Consider the following 12,446-nt stretch of genomic DNA (forward strand, 5'->3'; position numbering starts at 1 on the left):
AAATCATAGAATCCCTATAGTGCAGAAGAGGTCATTCAGCCCATCGAATCTGCACTGACCACAATCCCACCTAGTCCCTATCCCCATAACCCCATGCATTTACCCTAGATAGTCCCCCCGACACTAAGGGACAAATAAGCATAACCAATCCACCTAACCCACACATCTTTGGACTGTGGGAAGAAACCCATGCAAACACAGGGAGAATGTGCAGACTCCACACAGTGACCCAATTCGAGAATCAAACCCAGGTCCTTGGCCCTGAGAGGCAGCAGTACTAGCTACTGTGCATGCTGCAACAAAACAAACTTCTGTTTGGAGAAGGTGATAAAAAGGCAAACAAACTCAGGCAGAATGGAGTAGGTTGAGTCACAAAGACTGAGATTCTTCAATCTTATTCGTGGGACAGAATTTTTTGGATCAAGGGATTTTTTGCTCCACTACCTAAAACGTTCGCAGGATCCCTGATATTGAACAATGTCAAATGGCTGTGAGGCAATCTGTGGAGCATCGCTTGGCTGGAGGTAGGCCTACTGCCCTTATCTAGGGAGGAAGTCCCATCTTAGAAATGCCAGCCAACAAGATCAGCTCTCAGCTTCCTAGTCCTAGCAGCTGAGTGCCACAGAATAAAGTGCTGGGAGACCAGAATACATGCCAGTCCCTTGTCAGGGGAGCAGGTTGCAGGTATGGGGGTCGGGGGTGCTCCCTAATCAGGAAACGGGTTCTGTGAAGGAGATGCATGCCATTCTTTCCTGCCCAAGGCTCAGGTACGGCTTACCTCCTCACCTTCTTCCATCAGCTTAAACATCGTGGTCAGGTCCTTTCAGGTTTTCTCAATGTTATTCAAAAAAGTAATATTTTCATATTATTTTCTGAGTTTTTCTGAATCCCTTCCCCACTGATTATAATCAGAGTAAAAAGAGGATGTAAAACTAAAGTGACTTTAAAAACCCCAAGTAATGTTATAACATATAATGAATACTAGATAACATACTTTGAAAATGGACGTATTTGATGGACAGGGATCACAAAATGATTGCTGTTTCCAATTGCTAATGTTCACCTAGGAGGAAGCAACAGATGATTCCTATATCCTGCAACAGATTATGGTTTATTCTTTGGACTTGCCTGATTATTAGTGTTGGTAACCACACTTTACCTGTATTATTACTCATCTAGATTGACCTTATAAACCTAATAAAAAAAACCCATTATTGTGAAACTCCAAGTTGAGCCACTAACAACCATTCTTGCAATCTGGCATCAGAGTCAGAATAAGCACCATGTTTACCTGTAGTTCAGTGTGATCATAGAATCCAAACCCTTCCTTGAGCAAAGCGGTGATGTATGTCAGATCCATACACAGAAAGGGACTGCCTTTGGTTGCTTCATTCAAGTCTTTGCACACTGAAGAATTCAAAATTCACGATTAGACTGCAGGAAAATAGGAGTGGTTCACTTTTAGTCTGGTCTGTTAACTGTGTTTGTGAACACATCAAAGCTGACCATCACTTTCCTCTCCTTTTTCTTGTTTTGACTCCTTTTAATGGGACAATCCATTTGAAAAAGGTCATTCAGTCCAACAGATCCATATTGGTGTTAATGCAGCTCATGAATTTTCACCCTTATCTAACCTCAGCATAGCTTTCTAATCTTTTCTTTCTCATGTACTTATCTAGCTTCCTCTTCAATGCATCTATGCAATTTGCCCTAACTGTTCCATGGAGTAGCAAGTTTCACTTTTTACCTAGCGGCTAGAAAAGTTTCTCCTAATTTGTTGTTGATTTATTAGTGTTTGAGGAGAAAGTTAAGCTTTCCTTTTGATTTGACAGCATCACCTACAATGTTCCAAATGACACACCTCATGTTTGCAAATTTGGTTTGATCATGGAATAATTCTTCAGATAGGTTTACATTTCTTAACAGTATCTAGCAGATTTTAAAATCAAGGTTGGGATGTGTGCATGTGTGTCTGTGCATCTGTTTTGCTGGTAAAGCCAGCAATTATTGCACATCCCTAGTTACGCTCGGGACGTTCTCGAACTGCTGTAGGGGGTGAGGTAAAGACATTCCCTTATGTTATTCGTTTGTTCACCTCCCTGTCACTTCTATCTATTTAGGAAGGCAATAATGTCTGACAAAAAACAAAAAGGTTCCATCAGAAAGAAGAGAATTTATGTTAGAAAGGTTTACTTTCTACATTCCTTCCTCTCTAGCCCTGATAAAATTTTGTTTTGGAAGTCAGTTTTAGTAAGAGTTGCAATCGAATCTCGTCTTTCACTTAAAAAACAGTGTAAAGCATTGCTGGAAATACCGTAATGGGAAACCTGTTCTCAACCAGTTCTATTTTGTTAAGGAGAGTGTACAAATTTCTTAATGGAACTACCTTAAAGAACAGAATATTGCTACTCAAAGAGACCAAATAAAAAATACCTTGCATTGCTTTCATTTCAAAATCCTTCACAAGTATGATGCCACCCTTCTCACCATCTAAAATAAAAGAGAAATAAAGCTTTCTGAAATATGTAGGAGAGTGAGAACAAAAAAAAAGTCATTCTAGTCGCTCACATACCAATCATTCCTGCATCTACAGCTCGATCATAGTAATAGGAGAAGGCATAGAAACTCCTGCTCTTGATTTCATCTTGCTGATCCAGTTTCTCTCGTATCACCTTTATAACTTCAGTGTAACAGGATCGGAAGCCAGAGGGAACTGTGATTACAAATACAACAATAAAGAATTGCATTGTGCCTTTCAGCCACGGAAACGCTTTTGAAATATTGTAGATGTTTTGCAGCAAGCAGTGGGTTTGCACGTAGCAAACTCCCACAAACAGCTATGTGGTGATGACCAGATAAAAGTGGTTTTAATGACGTTAATGAGGAGATAAATATTGGCCAAGACAACTGGGCTAACTTCACTTCTGTTCTTCAGAAGTGGCGTGGGATCATTTAATGTTGGCAAGTGCGAGGTGGTCCACTTTGGTAGGAATAATGGTAGGAAGGATTATTACTTACGTGGAGAAAAACTGCAGCAGGCGACGGTGCAGAGGGACCTCGGGGTCCTTGTGCATGAGTCGCAAAAACCCAGCTTGCAGGTGCAGCAGGTGGTCAGGAAGGCGAATGGGATGCTGGCCTTCATCGTGAGGGGGATTGAATATAAAAGTAGGGAGGTCTTGCTGCGGCTGTATAGGGCATTGGTGAGGCCGCAGCTGGAGTACTGTGTGCAGTTTTGGGCGCCGTACTTACGCAAGGATATTTTGGCCTTGGAGGGAGTGCAGAGGAGGTTTACTAGGCTGATGCCGGAGTTGAGGGGGTGGACTATGAGGAGAGGCTGAATAAATTAGGCTTGTCCTCGTTAGAGTTTAGAAGAATGAGGGGAGATCTCATTGAGACGTATAAGATGATGAATGTGATGGATAGGATAGAGGTGGAGAGGCTCTTCCCGCTCAGAAAGGATAGTAGGCCTAGGGGGCACAGCCTCAAGATAAAGGGGGGGCGGTTTAGAATGGAGTTGAGGAGGAACTTCTTCACTCAAAGGGTGGTGAATCTCTGGAATTCTCTGCCAGTTGAAGTGGTGGAGGCTACCTCGCTAAATATTTTTAAGAAGCGGGTTGATGGGTTTTTGATAAGCGAGGGGATTAAGGGTTATGGGGAGAGGGCGGGAATGTGGAACTGAGCCACGACAGATCAGCCATGATCTTATTGAATGGCAGGGCAGGCTCGAAGGGCTAGTTGGCCTACTCCTGCTCCTATTTCTTATGTTCTTATACCGACCTGAAAGCACTGACTGTGCCTCTGTTTATTGTCTCATCCAAAACACACACTTCCATGAGGTGCAACACTCCTTCAAAATTGTACTGGAATATCAACCCAAACCTCTGTGCCCAAGTCTCTGGAGTAGTATTTAGCCCACAAGCTTCTGAGTCAGAGTCAACAATGCTACCAACTAAGTCATGGCCAACACAAACATTACACAGGTCATCCTATTCAATTCATAAAAGAAAAAACAAAGAACAAAATCAGCCCGGGAAACAGGCCCTTCGGCCCAACAAGCCCGCGCTGCTATCTCAACACCACCAGTCCGCCTCTCTACCCATGACCCCTATCTAATGTTTTATGGCTATCCTAAAGATACAGAATGTTAGTCAACCAGCATTCTGGTGACCCCAAATTAAACAAACAACCTGCAAGAAGGTACATTCCATAAAATGCGTTAGCACGAATGAAGATTTTATTTTGTAATTAAACATGTTACAGGATTGTTTATGGTAAGGGAGAATATGGTTTTTGGGAGCAAGCTGTTTATGTTATTTAAGAATTTGGGAGGGGTGCGAGAGCAATAAAGTGGGTTGAGGAAATTAATTTGATTTGAAGTTTGAGCCTTCCGAGCAAGCTGAAACCTTTGCAACCCGTTCTATCCCATTGGAAATCTTTCAGCTCTGTTGATTTCAAAGTACAGAGCTTTGAAAGAGGCTTCCATTGACAGCTTATGGATTTCTACTCAGGCTCCAGTCAGTTGTGTTTATTTACATTTCCCTTCATCCTTGAATGCATCTCAAGTACCTCCATTGTTCCTAATGGCAATGTTGGCGTTGACTTAGCCTGACTGAAAGTTTTGGTTTCTTCAAAAGAAATAAGTGGCTTAACTTCCTCTTTTGCAGACCATTTATTCCCTTTGAAGAAACCAAAGCCACATCCAACAACATGCTCTGAAAACTCTTGCTCACATTCCAACATAGCAGCAGAGCTTACACGGTAGTTAGCACTGCCGTCTCACAGCGCCAGGGACCTGGGTTCAATTCTGGCCTTGGGTGACTGTGTGGGGTTTGTATGTTCTCACCGTGTCTGCATGGGTTTCCTCCAGGTATCCTCCCACACTCCAAAGATGTGCAGGTTAGGTAGACTGGCATACAATAAATTGCCCCTTAGTGTCCAAGATGTATTGTTAGGGAGATTAGTGGGGTGAATATGTGGGGTTACCTGGATGGGCCATATGGCCTCCTTCTGCACTGTCAGGATACAATGAAAAAAATTCTTAGTAGAACAACCCACAGCATTCTTAAATAAAAGTGAATTTATTCTATCCACAGAACCTTTAATAAAAAATTGCAGGCCCTAAACTGCATTTTTGCCTAAAACTAATTATGTATTCCTTGGGCCATACCCTACCCTATTTATGTATCAAATTTCAGTTAAAACTGTCCATTAGATTTTGAGACACATTGTTTACAGACAAATAGACTAATATGGGTAAAAGTAGTACCTCTACCTATTTTCATTGGCAAGAGGTAAAAATGGACTGGAATAGTCCATGACTTGTGGATCAGAGGACGAGGAGGCTGGGCACTGTAGTCACAGAGAAACAAGGAAGTGGCAAGGACTTTGAACAAATACATTTGTCTTCATGACAGAAGATACTAAAAGCATCCCAGAAATAGTAGAAAAATAGGGGAGCTTCCCTTCTCTAGGCTGGAACACATAGACACATTTAATGGCCCTGAAATTATGTCAACAAATGTAGCACAGGCCAAGAATAAGTCGTGGTTCAGTCCATGTATGGTACAGTACCACAGCAGTACAGTTCAGAAAGAAAAAGTACCACCAAGGACAGCATGACACACTCTCAAGTACCCAAGATAGTAATCTCTGTGCAAGTCAAACCCAAGCAATACATATTATCACAACAGACACTTCACTTTAAACTAGGTGAAGTACAAAGTTTACAATTTATTTTTAAATTAAACAAAATACAGAAGTTAAAATTGTCCCAGTTTGATATGTTGGACTACCATTGCCATCTAGAACTGGTACTGAGCTCTTTGATCCGATGTAGGGGTTGAACTTACGATATCACGATACGTCTTAGCAGTGTTTTTGAAATGACAACTTTGCTTGTGGTTCTAAACCAGTTGTATCCTGGAGAGTAACACATAGATTCCTACAGTTCCCAACAACGTGCTTTGAGCTCAGCTGCTCTGAACAAGATGGTTTACCACTCAATGCATAAATGTTGTGATGTAAAGTGTGTGATAACGTAGGAGATTATACTCCGTGGTGAAGGCCATAACTGTGGGTGTGTAACACTAACCAAGGGAGCATGATCTTGAGAGATGTTTTCACTTATTCACCAAGGTTCAGTTTACGGAATATTAAATCAAGTTCCGTGCAATCACAGTTATTAAATTGTGGGACAACATTACCTTCTCTTTCATTTGTTCAAACTATCCTACCTTCTTTCATTCCTCCAAACTTATAGTTGACTCCACCAAATTTCCATTCAGCTTTCAAGGACTGTGGTAAGCATGAACTCCTATATCTTCTGCTCTCGCCATCTGAACAGAAGAAAGGGCAGTATTTAGAAGGACATAATAAAAAGAAATCAAAATTGTGCAAGGCTTTAAGGGGAGAAGTGAAAATTCTCCACTGTGACATTCACACATTGAAAGTCCAACCAAGTTTTTAAATTTAAGTTTATTGATTATAGTGTCACAAGAAGGCTTATTTCATCGCTGCAATGAAGTTACTGTGAAAATCTCCTAGTCTCCACACTTCGGTGCCTGTTTGGGGACACAGAGAAATTTACACAGCCAATGCATTTAACCAGCACATCTTTTGGACTGGGAGGAAACCAGATCATCAGAAGAAAACCCATGCAGACACAGGGAGAACGCGCAGACTCCGCATAGACAGTGACCCAAGCCAGGAATCAAACCCAGGTCCCTGGAGCTGTGAGGCAGCAGTGGTAACCACCGTGCCATCTATGGAACGGGATGAACCCACTTATTTTTTCCATTCCAGAGAGTTCATCTCGAGGTTTGACTATTTTTGATTCTGTCCTATATGTTAAATTGTATGACAAACTGGGCAGAGAAATACATAAACCATTAAGTTCCATAGAGTGTTGGTCATCCCATTCCACAATTCATCTTCAATGGTCAACAGGAAGAGCAGTAGCCCCAAGAGGGTCTCATCTTTTGGAGGAGGGAATAGGAGGTCACCTCAGGCTCATCTGCAGTAATAACCTTGATCTCAAGGCAGTTTTACTGTAAAGTTACATTTGCATTAATAATCTGATAATTATGCCTCAGCAACAAAAAACCTCAGGAAAGAATTCTCCCATTGCAAACAACTGAGAAAATTGAAACTTCTGTCATTTAAATCCTCCAGTGAAAATGGGATGGACTCCAGGGTCCACACATCAACTTAATTCACCTCAATTCTGCAAATCAAAGAAACCCTACAGTACAGAAGGCCATTCAGATAGAAGCAGGGAAGTTGTTTCCACTGGCAGATGAAACTAGAACTAGGGGGTATGACCTCAAAATAAAGAGGAGCAGATTTAGGGCTGAGTTGAGGAAGAACTTCTTCACACAAAGGGCTGTGAATCTATGGAATTCCCTGCCCAGTGAAGCAGTTGAGGCTACCTCATTGAATGTTTTTAAGGCAAGGATAGGTAAATTTTTGAACAGTAAGGGAATTAAGGGTTATGGTGCGGGGCGGGTAAGTGAAGCTGAGTCCATGACAAGATCAGTCATGATCTTATTGAATGGCGGAGCAGAATCGAGGGGCCAGATGGCCTCCTCCTGCTCCTAGTTCTTGTGTTCTTATATTCAGCCCATCGAGCCTGCACTGACAGCAATCCCACCCAAGCCCTATCCCCGAAACCCCACATATTTACCCTGCTAATCCTCTAATGTACACGCTCCAGGATACTAATGGTCAACTTAGCATGGCCAAGCAACCTAACCTGCACGTCTTTGGACAGTGGGAGGAAATTGGAGCATCCGGAGGAAACCCATGCAGCCACGGGAGAATGTGCAAACTCCACACAGACAGTGACCAGAGCCAGGAATCGAACTCAGGTTCCTGGAGCTGTGCAGCAGCAGTGATAACCACTGTGCCACCGTGTCGTCCTACCAGACAACGAAAAGCTTATCTGGATTCCTAACTCAATTTAACATCAAGTTAAACAATTATGATCCAGAGAGAAAATTGGAGTGGGGTCAAATAAGACGAGAGTTAAGCAGGAGTTAAAACAATCTTGCACATACCTTTTGCATTCAATGCTCCCAGTACAGCCAGTCTTGCAACTTTCAGTCCAAAACCTAAGTAACTAATAGACAAGATCACATCAGAATCTTCTGTGAGAATCATGTTGATGTTCCAGTAAACATGCATTAGAATTTTACTTTTGCAAAAGTAGATGGAACTATTTTGTTTCAACATTGATTGTCGCTACTGATCCTTGGGAGCCAATTTAAGAGGGACCTTAACCCAAATTTTATTGAAGAGAATGGTTAACCTGGCAATGCTTCAGCAGTTTTATTGTAAATGCACCAGTGCTTTCCTCAAAGGAACTTGTGTAATGCCCAATTGATCAAGGATCCAGTTAACACCATATGTTAATAAATTTATGCCAATTTTTTGGCCAACCAAATCAAATTAACATGGGGACAAATTAAAAGGGGCAGCTCCCTAGAGGAGGAGAACCGCCTGAAACAAAGGACAAAATGGAAAGGAAACTTAAAGCATCAAATCAAAACGTGTTTAAAGGGAGTCAATAATGCACCCCAACCCCTGCTGTGCTCAGCAGGCATGGAAGGCATTAATGGTAACCTCGGACACTGCATGCTCCCTTTCCAGGGACACCCGGCTGCAAATATTGCCATGATAGAGGAGCAAACAGTCAGGTTGGACGACCCCACCTTTGGTTGACCGCTGCCTAATAAATCTATACCTTGACCTAAATCTTTATTCCTAAAATACTTAAACATTTAATCACGAGTCAAACAGATGAGGTTTCAGATAATCGTATTCAGGAAGCCCTTAACCAGGTTACTGAGACAAACAAAGATGCAGAGGATCAAATAGCTAGAATTATTACGAATACCTTTACAACATATATTGTGCACTCAACAACACTAAATATTATTGGTTATATTTTTATTGCAAAGGTTGGTTATGTTTTTACTGCAAAGGTTGGTGAAAGTCTAGCATTATGAAACACACCTGTGGGTATACAGTTTGTAGGAACTGTTAAACATATCAAAGGAACTGATATATTCCTCAGGTGCAGCATGAAGTGTACCCTGCAAGATTGTAAAAGAAATACGTCAGCTCAACACAAGAGGTTAAATACAAATACTCGCTCCCCTATTCCTCTTTGAGGTATGTACCGAGTTGCGCAAGCTGGACACCTGCCCATTAGAAATAGTGATGCACTAGATTGGGTTCGATTAACAAGCAAGATGCGCAGCACAAAACACACTCTGCCAGACTGATGAACTAAAGATAAAAATCCAAGAGAAAGAAAACAACAAGGAAAGACTTAGGGGATGATTCTCTCAGCCCACTGCAGGCCAGGAGACTCTGACGGAGGTTGTTTTGTGTGCTCCCTGCTCAGCGTGTCTTCAGCAGCCAGATATGAATTTGCACATAATTTTAATATCATTACCGGGCCTAGGACTAAAGTCCTTCCCTCCACGAGTGTTTCACTCCAGCAGGATTTAGTACAGCTCCCCAGGGAGCTGGTGGCGCGCCCCCACCGGAGTGAAGAGGGGATGTAACCGAGGCTCCCCAGAGGATTGGGAACCAGAGGCTGCTCCCCACCACCCCCCCCCCCCCCCCCCCCCCCACCCCCCACCGGCGTTGCCACCATGGCAAAGCCAGTCTGAGCCCCTGACACTATCCAAGGGGCAAAATGTTAATGCCCAGGGGGCACCTTGGCATTGCCCACTGGACATTGGACAGTGCCAAGGGAATGGGCCCTCATGGCAGGCAGGGCCTCTCAGGGTGTCCTGCTGCCACTCTGCATTTGGGCTGAGTGACCTGAGGGTGGGGGGGGGGGGGAGAAAATTGGAAGATTGGGGCTACGAGGAAAAGGGGGATATCGAGGCTGGCTCAGGCATGTTCTAGGGGTCAACTATGCAGGGGCTGCAGGACTGGCTAGCAATTGGGATTGGCAGATAAGGGCCATTGAGCATGCACCAATCCCAGTGCTGACTCTACAGCACATGTGCAATGGCTCACTCAGCACTATAGGCCCTGCCTCCTAATTTTTAGCATAATTCAAGGAGTGTGGGAGATTAATTTTGAAATTCCCACTGAAAGCTTATGCAAATTTGACAATTTTTTTTTGGGAGAAATGCCCCCTTGGGGAAAGCTGCTGGTGGCATGCCTATTCCCGCTGGAGAGGCCGGCAGCATAGCGCTGAACGGGTCACTGCACGTGTGCTGATCTGTCAGTGCTGGGATCAGTGCACGCGCAGTAGTCTGCGCTGCTGGCATCCCAATTACTGGGCAGCACAGCAACCCTGCCTTGCTAGCCGTGCGACCCCCATCGACCTCTGGCCTCCTGGTTGTCTCTGGGCCAGTGTTGACCACTCCCCACCCTGCCTCGATCCACCCCCTCCCCCAACCAGCAGGCCCGAGCACCAGCCGCCACCCCCCCTCACCATAGTTGGGCTGCCAGCTCCCCGCTCTGGCAGGGTGTGGGGAGAGGTTGCCCTAGCCACTTCAGTCCTGGGCCTGCTAATCAAATGCAAATGCTTATTTAAATAATTTATTCAACTCTGCGCTGATTTCTAACTTGGCGCTGACAATGCCAGAAATCTGGTGGCCGGAGATATGCTGAGACTGTGGCACCCAGCGAGAAGCCTGCTACATGGCCTTTACTGATGTCTCCCAGCCCGCTGCATAGAATTATAGAAACACAGAATCCCTACAGTCCAGAAGGAGGCCATTCAATCCATTGACCATAATCCCACCCAGGTCCTATTCCCGTAACCCCACACATTTATCCTGCTAATCTCCCTGGCACTAGGGGCAATTTTAGCGTGGCCAATCAACCTAACCCACAGATCTTTGGACTGTGGGAGGAAACCCATGCTGACATGGGGAGAAAGTGCAAACTCCACACCGACAGTCACTTGAGGCTGCAACTGAACCCTGGTCCCTGGCACTGTGAGGCAGCAATGCTAACCACTGTTAGAGCATCGCAGCAGGCTAGGAGAATCACCCCCTTGTTCTTTAGCTTGTGAATCCTTCTCCCTGTACAATTAACAATGTGGTACTGCTTGCATTACATGGGCACTGGTCACTTTACAGTAGAGAAATAAAAAGAAAAGCTCTCTCGTAGCCAACTATGGCTCAGTTGGTAGCATTGTCACCTCATTTGTGTTCAAGTCCCATTGAGCACAATATTTGAGGCAAGGCTGTACTGTTGGAGCTAGTATGAGAAGTTAAAGTCTGCCCTGTCAAACAGACACAGCTAATCTCATCCAAAAGCAAAATGCTGGAAATCTGAAGTAAAGAGAAAATATGCTGAAAACAGCCAGCAGGATCAATGGAGAAAGAAACAGCGTTTATACTTCATCAGAACGCAAAATAATTGAATTGCAGGGTGACCCAAACAAAATCAATTCCTCGAGCAATGACATAATTTTAGGAAACATTTTCTAATTTATTACATTGATTTGTGGGACCTTGCTGTGCACAAATTCGCTACATTGCAATGAGGTACTTAATTGGCTGCAAGGTGTTTTGGAATGTCATGAAATCATGAAAGGCGTTATACAAATGCCAGATTTTCTTTCAAGAAGGATTCCTTCCAACTAAGAAGCTGAAACAAGCATCAATATCCCAACAATTAAATTATTACAAAATAAATCTTCAAGCCTCAATGTAAAATTATATTAGAGGAAAGACACTAGGGAAGACTCTCCGAGCGCTAGAGCAGCGCAGTGGGCTGGGAAACACAAGTGGACGCTGTGTAGCAGGTTTCCTGCGGGGCAGCATGGTCTGTGGCTGTCGGATTTCGGCACTGTCAGCTCCATGCCTGAAATCGGCGTGAAGCTGCTTTAAATATTTAAACTTCTATTTGAATGTCACTAGCGGGCATGGGACTGAAGTGTCTGGGCTCTTAGCGTCTCCCCACACTGCCAGGAGTGTTTCACTTCAGCAGGGTTTACAACACCTCCCCAGTTCTGGGGAACTAGTGGCTCAACGCCGCTGGACTGAAGTGGGGTCATGGAAGTCCCCAGAAGGTCAGAGGTTTGGGGCAGGTGCCCTCTAGGCATTGCCAGTCTGGCCCCCTGGCATTGCCCAGGGGGTATTTTGTAACAGCCCATTGGGGTGGGGATTTGGGGCTGGCCTGGACAGGTCCAGGCAGCCAGCGATTGGGACATGGTGGGGAGGGCAGAGGGACAGTGATAGGGGGTTGCTGCGTTGGCCTGCAATCGGGAGGTCGGTAGTGTGGGCTACTATGCCTGTGCCAATCTCTGCTATGACAGATCGGCACATAAAATCGGTGGTCTGCTCAGCGCTATACTGCCAGCCTCTCCAACGGGAATAGGCCCTACCCCCTGATTTTTAGCGTGATTCACGCTACGGCACTCTGTGATGCACAAAGTGGAAGACTAATTTTGAAAATCCTGCTGAAAAAAG

General features: G+C 44.3%; 1 protein-coding gene across 4 annotated transcripts in view; it reads right to left on the reverse strand.

Annotated features, from left to right (window-relative positions):
- Positions 1 to 12,446, reverse strand: part of entpd5a (ectonucleoside triphosphate diphosphohydrolase 5a) — a 39,897-nt gene that overhangs the window by 3,860 nt on the left and 23,591 nt on the right. For 3 of the 4 annotated variants that reach the window (XM_080202286.1, XM_080202288.1, XM_080202287.1), the window contains 6 exons: positions 9,013 to 9,092; positions 8,055 to 8,116; positions 6,234 to 6,335; positions 2,573 to 2,713; positions 2,434 to 2,490; positions 1,292 to 1,407 (listed from right to left, as the gene is read on the reverse strand). In XM_080202286.1, coding sequence (XP_080058412.1) covers positions 1,292 to 1,407; positions 2,434 to 2,490; positions 2,573 to 2,713; positions 6,234 to 6,335; positions 8,055 to 8,116; positions 9,013 to 9,092 — 558 coding nt within the window. Of the gene's footprint in view, positions 1 to 1,291; positions 1,435 to 2,433; positions 2,491 to 2,572; positions 2,714 to 6,233; positions 6,336 to 8,054; positions 8,117 to 9,012; positions 9,093 to 12,446 lie in introns of those variants that run through there. The other variant, XM_080202290.1, reaches the window with a different exon arrangement.

This window comes from Carcharhinus amblyrhynchos, chromosome 14 (genome assembly GCF_965287045.1).
Source record: "Carcharhinus amblyrhynchos chromosome 14, sCarAmb.v2.hapA, whole genome shotgun sequence".
Classification (NCBI taxonomy): Eukaryota; Metazoa; Chordata; class Chondrichthyes; order Carcharhiniformes; family Carcharhinidae; genus Carcharhinus; species Carcharhinus amblyrhynchos.